Below are 17,588 nucleotides of genomic sequence, written 5' to 3'. Positions count from 1 at the left end.
AGAGGATGAGTAAACATTGTTATCCATCTACTTGTAATAAACTAATAACTAAAAAGACCTAAAAACACATTTAATGGACTATACGCACTATGAACAACATAGCAATGCACGCCAGCAGAGGACTATGCATTTCATGCCTCAACCTCACACTGGGCGTTTTGCCGACCATCCCCCAGTCAACACCCCCAAAAGCTCACTTCCTGTCAATCATTCTGATGAGTCTCCGTGATCGCAGTGCGATCGCAGACCTGCCTTCGCACACTGCGATGCATACGCAATGGCAAACAATCTCTCGATCTGCATTAAAATTGCATTAGCGTCCATCTCTAATTCAGGCCCAGAGTGTCTCCTCATTCCGACAGTAATTTGCCACCTGCAGCTACACATAAATGCCAAAATAGTTATTCCACTAAATAAGCATCAATAGTTACCTACCACTGTTTAAATTGTAAGCTCTCTTGTAGAGGACCATCTTTACCTTCCTTTTAAGGGTACTGTATGCAATATGTTTGTGTCGTGAACCACACAAAGTACATCGCTTCATAATGAAGCAATTGAAAAAAGCATGTTAAGTCAGTTACATTCATTTGTAAAATAATCTTTAAAAATCAGACGTCAACATACAATATGTAAATAGTTATGAAATTAATACATTTTCAAATACCAACCTTGCAGAGAGCTTAGAAGTTAATATTTTGGACTTTTCTTCATAATTATGGAGCAGTAATGAAGAATGCTTTCTCCCGCCAGATAAGCTTACTTCAGCATTGCCATTATGTTCTTGACTCTGGTTACTAATGCTGCTTTCATCATTGCACTCATTATCACCCACGTAGTCAGAATCACTATTGCAATTTGCACTACCACCTCTAGGCTCACCATTAAATAGATTATCTGATGTTTGTTGTGCTATAGACAAATGTTCGTCGTGCACAATTATTTGGAGGTTTGAAGAGGTGTCTTTGGTTTTGTTCTTCTTCGTTTTCTGATTGGTGCTTGGTGTTATTAGATTACCCCTTTTCCCAAACACATTTGTAAAAGTAACAGACGTTGCTGAGATGCCAATTGTTGTTGTTGTCGTTGCACTTGGTGGCTCTAAGGGGACATCATCCTCCTCTAAAATTAAAGGGCATTAAAAATAGTTAAGCCTTTTTTTTTTTGTAACTGTGCACAAAAAAAATAAGTGCACACTCATTTCTAATTACAAATAATAATTCTAAAATTAATCATTGCATTTAATCATTGCACTTACTCATCTTTGCTATAGTCACGCCAAACAGCTACTCTTGGCTCTCCTGGTCCTGTGAGGCTCGGCTAGCGCCGGCCGTCTTCGTTTTCAGAAAGTGCGTCTAAGTCGCAATGTGATGCGACTGGGACGCACCAGGAGAGACTGCTTATTAAATTTGACATGTGACTTCTATATGTGTGCGATTGAGTCCCTCAATCAGCATGTGAAGTGCTATGGTGCAGCAGCTTTTTTTTCACACCAAGTTCCGTTTTCAGTCTCAGTTGCACATAGATATACAAGTGTCACATATCAATGAATCAGCAGAGTCTCTTGGTGCGCCCTAGTAATTTTCGTAAAAAAAACAAAAAACGATGCCCTACGCTACAGGTCCTGGCGGCTTACTCACACCAGGCACATCGTACTACATGGCATATTGAGACTAGATATGAAAGGACACATCTGTACAAAATGTAGCCCAAAAAGCGGTATACTTGATTAATCCTTGTATAGGATATTAGAATTTACAATTTTTGACTTACACTTCAGTGAACAAGTGAAAACATTCTTTGGCCGCGATTCAAGTCAATGCGATGATGAATAGCCCCGGGAGGGAGCTCCCGAAGCTATTCACTCCCCTGGGGATGCGAGGAGAAATCCGACAAAAGTCCGGGTCGCGCGGCTGTTGGCCGTCTTAGTGTGGCGCCAACAGCCTCGTGGCCCAGCACTTTAGAGGGAGAATGACGGCCTCGCGACTAAACACCCAGGGTTAAGTCGTGAGTACCAGCATTCTCCAACTTAGCGCACTGACTTTGAATTAAATAGCTCCGGGAACTCCCTCCCGGGGCTATTCAACATCGCATTGAATTGAATCGCGGCCTCTAACTTCTTTTTGGAAACGCTGTGTTAACAATCTGTACCATAGGCTTGGGTATCAGTGATGTTTACTCCAACACAGGGACACTGATGGAGAGTTGAAATAGCATCTTACTAAAACACAATTCCAATAGCATTCCTGTATGTCACAGATGGCATCTTGGATGCATAAGGAGAGTGAGCTCTAGGAGGACACTTGACTGCTCTCTACATGTCAGATGGTTGTCTCCTGGCTCCAATGAAGTTTAAGGTGTAAATGGGTACTGACAAATCTACACCAATCAGCCATAACATCAAAACCACCTGCCTAATGTTGTGTAGGTCCCCCTCGTGATGCCAAAATAGTGCTGACCAACAGAACCATGACTCCACTAGACCTGCGAAGGTGTCCTATAGTATCTGGCACCAAGACATTAACAGCAGATCTGTAAGTTGTGAGGTGGGGCTTCCATTGCTTGTATTTGTTTTACCAGCACATCTCACAGAGATCTGGGGAATGTGGAGGCCAAATAAACACCTTGAACGGTCATGTTCCTCAAACCATTCCTGAACAATTGTTGTAGTGTGGCAGGGTGCATTTTTCTGCTGAAATGGGCCACTGCCATCAGGGAAAGCCATTGCCATGAAGGGGTGTACTTTGTTTGCAACGATGTTTAGGTGTCCAATTAACATCCACATGAATGCCAGGACCCAAGTTTTTCCAGCAGAACATTACCCAGAGCATCACACTGTTTCCGCCGGTTGGCCTTCTTCCCATGGTGCATCCTGGTGCCATTTCTCAAATGACGCACACACGCACCCGCCATCCATATGATTTAATAGAAAACATGAGTCATCAGACCAGGCCACCTTCTTTCCTTGATCCATAGTCCATTTATGACCATCATATTCCCAACGTAGGCATTTTATGCGGGGGACAGGGGTCAGCATGGCACTCTGATCTGTTTGAGGCTACGCAGCAAGCTGCAATGTAATGTGTGTTCTGACATTCATCTAGTATAGCCAGCATTAACTGTTTCAGCAATTTGTGCTACAGTAGCTCTTCTGTGGGATCAGACTAACCTTTGCATCAAAGGTCATGTTGCCGGTTCACCAGTTGTCCTTCATTTTAGTAGGTATTAACCACTGTATACCAGGAACACCCCATAAATTCTACCGTTTTGGAGATGCATTGGTCTAGCTATCACTATTTGGCCATTATCAAAGTCACTCAGATCCTTATAATTACCCATATTATCTGCTTCCAACACATTAACTTCAATAACTGACTGTTCACTTGCTGCCCAAAAGATCTCATTGTATTAAGGTGCCATTGTTTTGAGATAATCAATGTTATTAAATTCACCTGTCAGTGGTTTTAATGTTATGGCTGATTAGAGTATACAGATGGAAGCAGGTATCAGCCAGCAGATTTTATGAGGGGGAATTCAATTTAGTCGTCTGAATGGCACATCGCATCCACTGACATTGCAACCTTTTCCTCATTCCCTTTAGAGGTGCGCAGGAAAATATGTGATTTCAGCACTATAGTAATTGTTATATGCGTGTGTGTAACTGCGCATCGCTGTGATGCTTAGCGGCACATCGCCAGTACCTGAATTCCCTTTTATATCTTTGACAAATGGTTAACCCTCTTACTATCATAGCTGTGCACCTATTTTGTGATTTGAATCAAAACAGACAAAATGTAAGTATACACCCACATGGTTTCATCTGTGCAAAGGAAGTTCAAAAGAAATAAAGGAGGTGGAGTTTGGCAGTTGCAGGCATTTAATTCAATGGAGTCTGCTCAGAGAATGAACAACATGAAAATTGCATCGAAAGCACACATGCATGTGTCATGTGTTCAACAGAACTTCAAGTAATTCTTTACAGTTTTGCTGAACACTTTTCATGTGTTTTTTATACACTGAGCATTATTGTATTTGAAGTCACAGATTTGTAAGGCACTACAGTACATTGCAACATTAAACAAATTTCAATAGGTGCGGGCATGCAAGACGACAGTTGATCTACCTAGCATGGTAAACTTCATTTTAACACACTAAACCAGTGTTGGCTAACCTTGACACTCCAGCCGTTGTGGAACTATATATCCCAGCATGCCCAGCCACAGTTTTAGCATGCCCTAATAGCAAAACTGTAGCAGTGCATGCTGGGTTATGTAGTTCCATAACAGCTGGAGTGTCAAGGTTAGCCAACACTGTACTAAACAATATGTAATGACTGCTGCAATGGAAATGAGTAACATCAAACTGAGAAGCTTTTCAGCCTACCGTTAGCCTTCAAAGCCCATAGGTCTGCCCCTATCAATAATTAATACAAGAGAAGGGAAGGTTTGGCTGCAGGTTTTCTAAAAGTTGCCAAGTGAAAATAAAAAAGTATCATATACTAAGGTGTTTTAAGCTTATAATTGTGTAGGAAGTTGCAGAAAATGAGAAACCTTTGTTGCTGGGCTGCAAGCAAAATATGAACAAATTCATCAGGCTTTCACTTACTAGATATACAGATAGCAGTTGTGGTGACAAGTGCTGACAACTATAGTCTCCCTAATAAGGTTTTACTGTTATTTTTGCTGTTTCATTGATGCATATCAGATATACTATAGATGGTTTCCATCTTAAAAAGATTATACCCACTGATGCTGATACAAGTTACTTAATCTGTAATTATTCCCATGTTAATTCTTACCATCAGCATCATGTGCATCATCAAGCAAATCGCATTTCCCTGAAAGTTTACAATCCTCATCATCTTCAAGTTTCTTTTTTTGCAAATTCCTTTTCTTTTTTCTCTTCTCTTTCCGTTTTTCCCTTTTAGCTGCTAGAGCTTGTTTCCGGCTCTCTTCTCTTGACTTTTTTCCCCACAATAAAAAAAGATAATCAAAATGTGTTACAATCATTAATTAGCCTAACTAAAAATACTGCTATGATAAGACTTATACCCCTTTTACACCAAAATCCATGGTCCGTCCCCGGAATTTGAACACTGGTCAATCCCGGGTCAAACTCGGCTTCAGACCCCGTTTACACTGCAACTCGACCCGGGTTATTCCTGGGTTAAGACCCCGTTTACAATGAACCCGGGTAATCCCCGCTTTTCCCTATGGATGTCATTAAAAATGGTCTTTAAGGGCTGACAAAGATGAGGTCACAAAAGAGAGGGGTGGGGACTGCTTACAGCATTGCAGCAATGATGGCAGACGGAGCACATGTGTGGCTGTGGTGCAGGCTGCTGTTCTGACTGGCAGGCTGTGTATCAGCCTGTGTTTTGTGGCAGTTGGTCAGGCTGTGTGCAGTTGGTCAGGCTGTGGTGCAGGTGGTTAGGCAGGCAAAGTGATGGCTGTGTGTGCGTCTCTCTGCAGGGCACTGACAAATGACAATCTGACTGCGCCCCAGAAGCTCCAATCAACAAATAGCGGAATGTAGCCGGGTCAAATAATCCGGGTAGCACCCGTTCACACTGCCGCAAGACCCGGGAACAACCCGTTTTCAACCCTGCTCTCAACCAGAGTAAGATTTCCGGGTAAATCTTCCCGGGTGTTTTTCTGGGAACCGTTCACACAGAGCCTCGACCCAGATTGACCCGGCAATAACCCGGGTTATTCGGTTGGTGTAAAAGGGGTATTACTAAGCACTACTCTAACGCATTTAAGCAGTATCAGCACTAAATGTATCACCTGCATGCATAAAAAGTACAGTATTTCCAATAGCTACTATACTAGGTCAAATTCCCTGACTGTTGGTAATGCAGTGCTCAGCAACATAATTGTAAGGTAATCAAGGTATAAAAGAGTACTACTTGAAAAGTGTCAGTAATCTATAAGTAGCTCATTAAGCTATTTGTGATCGAATGCAAGTCTAACTCCCAGACAACTACGCCGTTATTAGTGACACAAAAATGCAAGGTGACAGGTAAGGCTGTTGGTTGGCTGATGGCATGTTTGGAGCTGAGGAAGACCACACATGGAGTGATCTAGAAGCCGACCGCCCAACCAGTTCCGCCTCCTCCGGCCAACCTAACCCCGGCACCGCGGGGAGGCTCTATTTGCCAGACGCCCACTGATTGTAACCAGCGGGCGCCCGGCTCCCTCCCCACAGTGTCAGCCAGAGCCAGGGACTGGAGCTCATTCGTGAGCTCCAGTTTCAGGCTCATGCAGTGCACTATGGGAGATACGTCATGACGTGTCTCCCATAGTGCAGAGGAGCAGCCGGGCGGAATGGACGTGGACAGCAGCGGGGCTTAAGGTAAGTATTAGCTTTTTTTTTTCAAGTGCAATCGGCTTTTCTACTGGGGGAATTACTCGGGGGGGGGGATTACTATTGGGGGTATTACTACTGGGGGCATTAATATTGGGGGCTTCTACTCTTGGGGGCTTTACTACTTGAAGGCGGGGCATTACTACTGGGGCACTACAACAGGGGGCACAACTACAGGGGTATTACTGCTGAGGGAATTTATACAGGGGGCATTACTACTAGGGTATTACTATTGGGCACACATGGGGCATGACTACTGGGGGACACAACTACAGGGGTATCACTACTGGGGGTAGTTATATAGGGGGCATTACTATTGGGGACACAACCACAGGGGGCATTACTAGAGGGTGCATAACTACAGGAGGCATGACTACTGGGGGAACTACTAATGGGAGTATTGCATAGGGGGCACTGCATAAGCGGCACCACTCCTGGGGGCACTGCATAAAGGGCACCACTACTGTGGGCTCTGCATACGGGGCCCTACCACTGTGGGCACGGACACTACTGGGGTCCCATTGCGCATACCCCCAGTTTGTCTCATTTAATAGGGGCCCCCAAATGTTTGTTGCCCAGGGGCCCCCACAGACCTTAATCCGGCCCTGCTGCTACACCGCAGTATATCGACATACAAGGCAATTACATTATAATCCATTCTACATTACCTTGTTTGTCTGTGGCCCCCACAGATGTGTCTGAATAGGGAAAGTCCCAGTGACATTGCAGTGAAGTGTAGTGACTCTCCAGAGGCCGTCTTTTTAGAGTGGGAAAACTGGTTCACACAAACCTCTAAGTAACTGATCCCACTCTGATAGTGCTAGCCCCTCTCAATCAGGGACTAAAGCACCCTATGGTACAACCGAAAATAAATAAAAACCTAACTAAAAAAGCTAGGACCTAGCTAGTGCCTTCTCCAAGGCATTAAAAACAAGACTGAGGATTCAGGTTATGGGGAGGGGTTATATTCCCCTCCATGCCTCCAACCCACCTAAGGCATAACCCACAGGTAATGGCACCCCCAAATGGACGATAAAGGAAGTGATATTACAATCATTTTTCAATTAACACTTGCTAATTTATACTGAATTCTTGCACAATACAGTTCTCTTGTTCTGATATTGGAATGCAATTCTCAGTATGGGCCCGATTTTGAGTTACAAGCAATGCCTATGTTCACGTAGTTGAGAGATTGTCAATTGATTGTACATGCGTCAAAAGTTCTGAAAACCTGGGCACCTCAGTCTTGGCAAATTCGCAGAACGGATATACAGGGAAGGAGTTTGTAGCAGCATTTGCATAAAGTCGCAGACAGGCGATCGCAAATAGATGCTGCTGCGTTCGACTCAGAATCAGGCCCTATATGTTCTAAATCAGTAGGTTATTTCATTCCATCCAACGGTCCTGGTTTTCGAATCTCAAAAATGATGTTATGGCAAAGTATGTAGTCTCACATGAACTGGCCATAACATGGGGAAATCAGGGTGCGCCAATTGTAAAATTTAAAATATTGTGCAGTTTGCAGTTGCCCAACACCAGTTATGTTTTCCTGTATGTTTGATAGTTCTGTTACAATCTGATATTATTCTGTGTAGTGAACCTCATATATATACACACACACACACACACACACACACACACACACCACTTACCTACTTATATTCCAAACTGTAATTAATTTAAATTCAGGGAATGTTCGTTCCTAAATATTGCAATTATTTGTCAAGCTGACCAACCATGTTACGGTCTTCCCTTATGATCAGTCCCTACACTGCCACTCAAATATATTAGCATTGCTCTGCTTCACGGATTGTGTGTGGGGTTGGAGGGTTTCGCCCACACAGGGAAGAAAAGGGAGGTGTGACCACACCTAAGGGCTGCCGTGTGCACAATGTCCAGGTGGGACTGAGGAGGCACACCAGTCAGCTTGCCAGGAGAGACTGTCTAAGTGGGACTGTGGCAGCTATAGAGCCCAGTATGCCTGGAGGCCAGTGTCCAGACTTGTGAGGCAGGGAGGACCACGAATCTCTGAGATGGTTTGTGTGCAGCTATAGCAGCCAAGCTGCAGGCAAGGAGGCCAGTGTCCATACCACATTGGTCAGGGAGGACCAAAAGAGTGACTTTGTGGAAGCCAGGGCAGGCGGCCCTGTCTATACCTGTCAGAGACAGGACTAAAAGACTGTTATGTTTGCAGATGGAATGTAGTCAGCATCATGGTGATGTGGATGCTGACGATCTAAACACTGGCGCCAAAATCCAACAGCGTCGGTATCCCGGCACCAGTATCCCGACCGCCAGCACCCCAAAGGTAAGTATTGCCAGTTAGGGGAGGGTTAGGCACTAGGGGGTGGGTTAGGAACCAGGGAGGGAGGGAGGATTAGGTTTAGGGTTCAGGGAAGTTCGGCTTAGGCACTAGGGAGTGAGGTTAGGTTTAGGCACCGAGGAGGGAGGATTAGTGCTAGCATACTTACTTATGGGTGTCGGGATTCTGACCAGCAGCATCCCATCCGCAGGCAATCCATACCCAACCCTTGCAGACTAGCTGCCCTGTTGGTTCAAGCAGTGAGGTAGTGCCCTGAATGGGGGCTAGATTTTTCTTATTTTTGTTCCTGAAAGCTGACAGTAAAGATCCATTTTGTTTATTTAACCTGCAAAACTGTGTGTGGACCCTTACTGTGCACCTAGACAGTGGCACACACTGACCCTCTACCGAACTAAATTACCCCAGGTCATCACAAAATACACACATGTGCTAATAAATACTAATGCAAACTCTTTTAATCACACTGTACCTTTTCAAGGTCAAGTTCTTTAAGCAGGATACTTGCATTCTTGTTAGCTTCTGCAGCCTGCTGGTCCTTTGCCTTCACAATTGTTTCCATACACTGATGGCATTTCTTCAAAAGATCCTGTAATTAGATAATATTTCAACAGCAAAAAAAAAAGTAAATTGTGGACCACTATCAAACATGCAAAATATTATAATACTCCTGCTGATCAAAACCAGTATAATTATAATAATGATATTACATCAAGAAATTATATACATTCAGAATGCAGATGATATGGAACATTGTGAATCTAGACACCCAATTTTTGCAGATTTTGGTGTTAGATTTCGGCTGCGGGTTAGTTAACAACCCTAAGGGAAACTGCATGGTCGACATATGACAAGTCGACCTCCTGCCCATGTAAACGTACTGAATGTCAACTTTTTATACCACACCCCCAAGAATTAGTATGTTTCTTAAAAGGAATTTGAATTTAACAATGCAATTAGTGTCAGGAATCTATGGGGTATATCTAGGTATATTTAGTTATCAGTAGGTTGTCAAAGCCACCGATCATCACAATGTCAATAATGTAAAAATGTCGGCATGTACAGAACGTCGACATTGTGCACGGACCAGCAGTGGAGTTCGTATTAGTCTGCGGTAGAAGAGTTAGGCATTAGTTGGAGTATTAGGCTACGAGAGGGGAGGTTGTGATTAGGCACTAGGGGGACCATTAGGATTACGGTTATCGATACTTGGAGCTGGAAGCACCGCTGGAAGTCCTCATCAGTTGACCACGGAACAAGTTAAGTCACCACTACACCACCAGGGACGTTTTGTTGACATTGAGAGCATGTCGACATTATGAATGTCAACAAAATATACCACACCCGTACTGTATATATTAAACATTCAGGCTAATGAGAGTATTTAAGCTTAAAAGAATACCTTTTACAGCAGTATAAAAGCATGTCAATTAGCAAAATTATGCACATCTGCTTCATTTCAATCAAATAATAAAGCAAATAGAAACACAAATGTGAGAGCAGCTTGCATACTTTCATACAGATAAGAAATATTGGAGCATAACTCTTGGTAAGGGATCGGTCAGCTGCTCATCACGGATAAGGACGCATTTACCATAAAATGCGACTAGCAGCCAAAGTATACATGCAGAAAGTGAGATAAGCCATATTATGATGCATTCTATCTAATGGAAAAGTAAACAGGCATGGGAAAACTTGTCAACTGTGATACAAAACATGTAAAAACGGAATTTCTGTATAGGGAGACTTATGAATGGAATAATAGCTGGGATACAGGGGTTTATAAAACCACAAATAAGAGTTATGGTATAACATACCTTTGTTAACTTTTTCTTGGAGGTCCACAGAAATTACCTTGGAGTATGTGGTTGGAGTGATCCAGGCACCAAACAATTACAAGCTTTCAGCTTCCAGGATGCACTGGGTCCTCCTCCATATATACCCCGCCTCTGGCTACAGGCATTTAGTTTGTTACAAAGCCCAAAGCAGGAGAAGGAAAAGATGAGAAGGAAGAACAATTGTACCTCAGAAACACTCTCTCCAAGAAGAGGGAATCATAGAAATACAAAAGAAAAGATTACTCAATAACACTGTGCGTTAAAGTGGGTGACCTGTGGACTCTATGGACCTAAAAAAAAAAAGTAAAAAAGATATGTTACACCATAACTCTTATTTTCTTCTTCGGGGTCCATAGGGTCCACAGAAATTAACTTGGGGATGTTCCAAAACAGTTCATGAAGGGTGGGAACGCTCCTGTTTAATAGAAAGGTGAATCCGATGGTCAAAGGAAGCATCCTGCATAGGGGGCATAAACATAGTAGGTTGTAGCTCCTGAGGCTACCCCATAGTAGTGGCCGGCCTAGGAGCAGATAACCGGTCTACAACCTGCGCCATGATCTGGGAAAAGGAAGCCAAAGGGGGTTTCTGCCCAGGACCCGGTATATTTGACAGATGTGGTGACTCTTTATAACAGTGACCACATAATGCATTCTGCATGAAATCCTGAGGGGATAACCCCGCTTTACAGGCCATACACGACACCAGCGCACGGGCTTCAGCCACCTGCTTTTCAGTTTCTTTGGACATAAAATCCCTAAATGTTGTGCAAAGTAATATACAATGTGACAATGTTTCACACCCACAATAGTAGTAGAGGGCATATGAGGAGAAACCGCAGTGATAGCTATAACTGACAAGTCATTCAGGAATAAAAAGGCAGTATAACACACAACAGATGTCACAAATCACATGCAATGCATATATAATGTAATGTAAAATATATATATGCAGTAAGCTCTTAGTCAACTACGAACAGCACCAGGCCAAGTAGGATATGGAGCTTTGTATAACCTGGCCACCTAAGGAGAGGTATACAGAGAGACTGACCAAACCTCCTAAGATTGCAGCCACAGAGAGCAGCTGAGAGTGGTCACTGGCCGTCTCATATACAGGAAGGCTGGGCGGGGCAACCCAGACGCGGGAAACTTAGACTGTAGACCAGCGTCTGGGTCGGGGGAGGGGCAGCCGGGGAGAGCATATCTCCCCTCTGCTGTATGGATCCACCGGGCACACTGACATATCATGGCCGCCTCCATTATCACCCCCGGCTGTCAGGATCACTCATGTCCCGGTGGTCTAGTGGGGGAGGCAGTTCACCTGGCTCCTTACTACAGCATTCCCCGGCAGGTCGCCACCACCAGAGGCACGGAATGTCGCCACGTGGTTTCCTGCCGTCAGCGGAGAGCCACCTTACCTGCATCCCCAATGTTTTCGGCTGCAGTCCTGGGCTCAGCATACTCGCTACTGACACCCGCCGAAATCACCAGCTCCCTCACTGGTGTTGAAGGGCCGATGGGGGTAGACGGAGTAACAGCACGGACGCCTGGTGCTGCTTATTCTTACAAAAGAAAAAGAAAAACTTGTTTGGGACTCCCGAAGCAGTCCTCCTGTTCAGTAAGAAGCACTCTTGCGTGCAAAACAAAAAACGAAATGCGAGTAGCAGGGTATATATGGAGGAGGACCCAGTGCATCCTGGGAGCTGAAAGCTTGTTATTGTTTGGTGCCTGGATAACTCCAGCAACATACCCCAAGGTAATTTCTGTGGACCCTATGGACCCCGAAGAAGAAAAATATTTAGCAATGCCTGTGGCCAATTTGTCTTAACGACCCAATCTTTGCCTAAATATCTAAAGTCAGCAGCCAGTTTTTCTGGTCTTCTCCCAGTCCTGGAAGCCTCTGCACATGCCTTATTCCCCATTTGTCTCCTCTCGATTTGTGCTTTTTCCTATACAATCAGTTATTCTCCTACATTGTATACCTGCACTCTACCATTCTCTTAACCTAAAACTTTACTGCCTCCTCTTCATTGTGTTCTTTGTACTAGTCAAAGCTATATTTTTTAAAACAAAATCCTCTAAATTCTGTTTCCTTCCAACCATATCCCTGTACTTGTCCACATCACATTCCTCCTCGATGCCATCTACTTTCCTTAAATAACTGCTTATCTGCATATTATTTATAACGGGATGTAGTCTGCATCCCGGTGTGCGGGGTGCCGATGGTCGAAACATCGGCGCCGAAAGCCCGACACGTTGAAAAATCCCGGCACCATAAGAAACGGGAGTTAGGGGAGGGTTAGGCCCTAGGGGGAGTGGTTGGAAGGGTTAGGTGTAGGGTGCGGGAGGGGGAGGTTAGGTTTAGGCACTGGGGGGGGGGGGGGTTGGTTAGGTTTAGGCAACGGGGAGGGAGGGTTAGTGCTACTACACTTATGTATGGGTGCCGGGATTCTCACTGTCGGGATGCCGCTGTCTGTATTCTGACCAGCGGCATCCCGACCGCCAGGATCCCATATTCAACCCATTTATAACTAGGCTTACTATAATATCCTTTTAAACCGGTACAATCATGATTTACACAGGTTGTGAGTCCCGGTTTAAAGATAAGCCTATTTATAACCATCTATTTTTTTCCTCTACATTTTAATGGTACAGTATTGCCATTTACCATATCTGCCTCCATATGCACAAGTAACTGCTCACCTGCATGCTGTTTATAACAATCTCATTTTTGTCTCCATGATTATTGTTCTGTTTGGCAACAATCTACACACTTTATAAGTCTCTTATCTTGTCTCCACTAGTGATGCATTCAATTTTCTCTGCCTCCATAAGCACAAGTGACCACCTACCTGCATAATGTTTATAAAAATCTAAAAAATTTTTCTCAATTATTAACTTACTACTTGCCAATAATTATTTATTTTATAAACATATCCTCTTTGTATCCAATAATATACTGTTTAATATTTAATTTGTCTCCATTAAGGCAATGTTTGTCAGTAAATACACCTGCCTTTATATGCACAAGTAGCAACTTATTTGCATATTTATAACTGTTATGATTCTCCAAAATTAAAGCATTATCAATAACCATATCTGCCTTTCCAAGCATACATAATACTCCATCAGCCATTCAGGGTTGGACTGGCCTCGTGGGGGAACAGGGTATTCCCTGGTGGTCCCCAATTACTCTAAAGCTGGGTACACTAGGTTGATCGGACGATATATCGGGCAGTCGTTCACCAGATTGTGCGGTGTCAAACAACCGCACGATATGTTGTTCATACCCGGCATAAGTTTCTCTCTCTACCATGGAAGGTCGGGGTCTATGGTGCTGCTACTGTCCGGCTACATTTGGGCGGTAAATAATTTCTTATTGCCGTGATAAGAAATTCTACTTATCGTGTCTAAAACCAGATAATAAATAGGCCCCTAAATTAGAAAGTGCCAACCTCCTTGCCCATAATTATTTTTATTTTTTAGCCACTTATTTTACACAGTAGGCAGGGGTATTTTTTATTATTACAGATAGCTCTTTAAATATATTTACTTTACATAGCAATGCAAGCTGGCCATGTGGATGGAATCGACCCCTTGCACTGCTCCGGAGAAGCTACAGAAGTGAAGCAGACTGCAAGCTGTAAGATAGATGGTTTTCAGCCAATGACACTTTACCCAGAGCCTCTGGTTCTTGAGTGTTGTATAACTACACAAGCATAGCATATCCTATCAGAGGACAAGCTAAAGTTCCAAAATATCTGGGGAGTCATAATTTACACTGTTAAGTAAACATGCACAAAAAACCCCGCAAACTTTTCAATCAGCCCATGTACTTTCTTTAAGTTTTAAACGTAAAGGCTGCGTTTCTCCCAATTGAGGATATAATGATGATAATGATAATTTTCATACCACATAGGGAGAGAATATAGAAAACAGTAATATGTCACACAAATGTATTATTTTCATATAAAATCATAACAGCCAAACAAATATAAACCAATCACATTGCACATAAAAAGTGCATATAGAGACATGGTTGAGGTTTACCACATGTCCCATAAAAATGGGCCTATAGTAAAGATGTTGGAGGCTTCCATAAACCTCATCAGGACCCTTCTATAGTGGAGACACTGGATATCCTCCCTAAGTGTCAGGTACTAGCCTTCTGTCACACGCTGCCTACGCAATTCGAGACCATATCTCTTCCTCAGGGCAGTGTGACAGAGATGAAACGAGGCATCCTTTAATCTCCTTGAGGGCAACTAGCTCTGGGTCAAATGTCAAAAGTGGTGGCTCAAGGTCATCAAATAAATAGTTCTAATATCCTACATAAAAACCTATAAGTATGTTAAAAACCATAATACAGATATATAAGAAGAGGGTGAACTTTGAAGAAAAACAAGAAAAGGATACTGCACCAGCAAGGAAAGACTATGATACCAAACAAGAGAAAAACTTAAATTTAAGTAGTCGTACTTTAACTTCACCTGAGGTGAAACTTCTTAAGGGACTTAAATTTGCTCCCAGTAACAAGATCAGTTTAACACATTTATAGATGTAGAGACGTTTGTGAGAAAACTTATGGTAAGGAGTGGATCAAGGTTATGAAATAAAAAGTTCTAATATCCTACATAAAAACCTATAAGCATGTTAAAGTGTTTTGAGTATGTGTATACTGAAAGGAAGCAACCACAGCGGCTGTCACTCCCTTGACAGAGTGATGATCAAGCACAAAACAATTGGTGAGTGGTAAGAATCTGGGGAAGAATGAGATGAAGCCTATCAGACATAATTTTGGTTAACTCGACAATCTGTGTCGAGTAGAGTTATGGGATGGTAAAAATAAAGTAATTGAGGGTCTTGATGGGGTTTGGGAAGCAAAATACTATGGGCCAAATTGAAATGTGGAAAGGGAGTGTGGTTGTGGAGAATATCGTTAAATAGTTCCACTAATGCGGGGGCAACATGAGGTTTTAAGATCTTACAATATTCGTTAGACATGCCGTCAGGGCCCGGAGTTTTGTGTAACTTCGTTGAGAGATGGCTGCAGTAACTTCGTTGAGTGTGATATCTTCACCTAATGTTTCTGATTGGAATGAAGAAAGAGGTAAGTAGGTTTGCCTCTCACATGAGTATATCATGTGTTATTTGATCGAAAGGAGGAGCAGAGTAAAGATCAGTAAAATAGGAGTCAAAAAGTTTTAAAATGTCTGGGAAAGTGGTTATAGGTGGTCCTGAGGGTGGATGTCTAATTGCTGTAATGAATCTACGAGGATTACCTGATTTAGCCATGGTTGCTAACAGTTGACCAGTTTTGTTACCCCAAAGAAAATTTTTAAATTTTGAGAACACCAGGACTCTTTTAGCCTGGGATAAAAGAAAATAATTAAAAAAGTTGTTTGGCCTGCGTGTAATGAAGAAAGGAATCGTCTGATGGTGAGGCTAGATGGACCTGCAATGCTTGACATAAGGCAGTGGGTAAGAGGTTATATTGTTTGGCAGATTATTTCTATATACAAAGTCAATAATATGACCCTGAATAACTGTTTTGGATGCTCCAAAAATATTGTTGGTCTATCCCAGCTTTCCAGGTTATTATCTAAATAGTTTGCCCACTGTGTGGTGAGAAAGTCCCTGAATTCAGTGGATTGATAAAAATAACTTAGGAAGCGCCAGAGATGCGGGCCATCTGCCTGTATGGAATGCGTGAGAGATAGTGAAACCGGGGCATGATCTGAAATTAAGATGCTGTGTATATCTGTGTGGTGAACTGAAGCTACTAAGGAGTCGCTGATTAAATTTGCGTCAATTCGGGACCAAGAGTGGTGTACTCCAGAGAGAAAGGTAAAAGTTTTATCTGTGGGGTTACGGTGGTGCCAGATATCAGTGAGCTGGAAAGTGGATTTGAGGGACTGAATATGTCTACATGATGAATGGTGGGGAACTCTAGGGGGGGGGGGGGGGGGGTTGCCTATCAAGAAGAGGATCATCCACGGAATTGAAATCTCCGCCTATAATAAGGGGAAAGTTGGTTTGTTGCGCTAGGTGGTGAGGGAGGTCGCATATGAAATCAGAAGTGGCAGTATTAGGTGCATAGATATTTACCAAGGTATAGCAGGAGCCCCACATTTCTACATCTAGGAGCAGATAGCGGCCATTGGGATCAATTTCGGAATGCAGAACAGAATAATGGAGATCTTTGTGAAACAGGATAGCCACTGCCCCCCTAGCCTTTCTATGAAAGTCCGTGGAAACACATTGACCCACGCACAGCGTTCGGAGAGAGAAGCCGCTGCCTAGCATCCTGAAGAAAAACAATCTGGAAGACGAAAATCATTTCAAATGATTAACTACTCGTTTTCGCTTCGTTCCAGGAGACAAGTTTAAAGTGTATATTAGACAGAGGGGCAGTTAAGATTATAAGATTGTATAGGAATATCAGCCAATTACCCTGCATGGGTAACGTAAAAAGGACAGAGCCAACTCTTCAATCACCAACACCCCGTCCTAGCAAGCGGGGGAAAATGGGTATAATAAAATCAGGCTTGAGACAACAAAAAAGACATGTAGGGGAGAGAGAGGGGCGGACGAAACACATTGACAAAAATAAAAAAATGCTTCACACTACAATTTTTTCATTTTTTCCAAAAACCACCAAAACCCAGCGAGGGCCATGTAAGAAAATATAATATAAAAAAAATAATATATATATATATATATATATATATATATATATACACACATACACACACACACACTTGTAACTGGGGTCCGGCACTCGCAGCCTTCAGTGTTAAGTCACTGGGGTGCTCTTTAGGGAATTCAGCAAACACCTAGCAGCATGCCCTAACAGAACTGAACTGCACACAGGTAAAAGTGAGCAAGTATTGCTCCACAAGAACACTGAGACCAGCATCAGGTAACATTATCTAGTATCTATTAAACAGACACTTTTAAACCATTCCCAGGGGGATATATGCACTCATGCTAACAAGTGATAACTATGAGGGCTGTTTGTTCCTAGTCAAACAAACATTAGCAATAAGATGCACACACTGAAATATATCTGG

General features: G+C 43.0%; 1 protein-coding gene across 2 annotated transcripts in view; it reads right to left on the bottom strand.

Annotated features, from left to right (window-relative positions):
- ANKHD1 (ankyrin repeat and KH domain containing 1) overlaps positions 1-17,588 on the bottom strand; it is a 396,742-nt gene that overhangs the window by 86,717 nt on the left and 292,437 nt on the right. For both annotated transcript variants that reach the window (XM_088451243.1, XM_088451245.1), the window contains exons 24-26: positions 9,153-9,269; positions 4,793-4,955; positions 669-1,116 (exon numbers count right to left, since the gene is read on the bottom strand). In XM_088451243.1, the coding sequence (XP_088307369.1) occupies positions 669-1,116; positions 4,793-4,955; positions 9,153-9,269 (728 nt within the window). The remainder of the gene's footprint in view (positions 1-668; positions 1,117-4,792; positions 4,956-9,152; positions 9,270-17,588) is intronic.

The sequence above is a fragment of the Taudactylus pleione genome, unplaced genomic scaffold (assembly GCF_031769625.1).
Source record: "Taudactylus pleione unplaced genomic scaffold, aTauple2 ptg000025l, whole genome shotgun sequence".
Taxonomy (NCBI): Eukaryota; Metazoa; Chordata; class Amphibia; order Anura; family Myobatrachidae; genus Taudactylus; species Taudactylus pleione.
The sequence above is the reverse complement of the archived record's forward strand: the minus strand, read 5'-3'. Positions and strand labels throughout refer to the sequence as shown.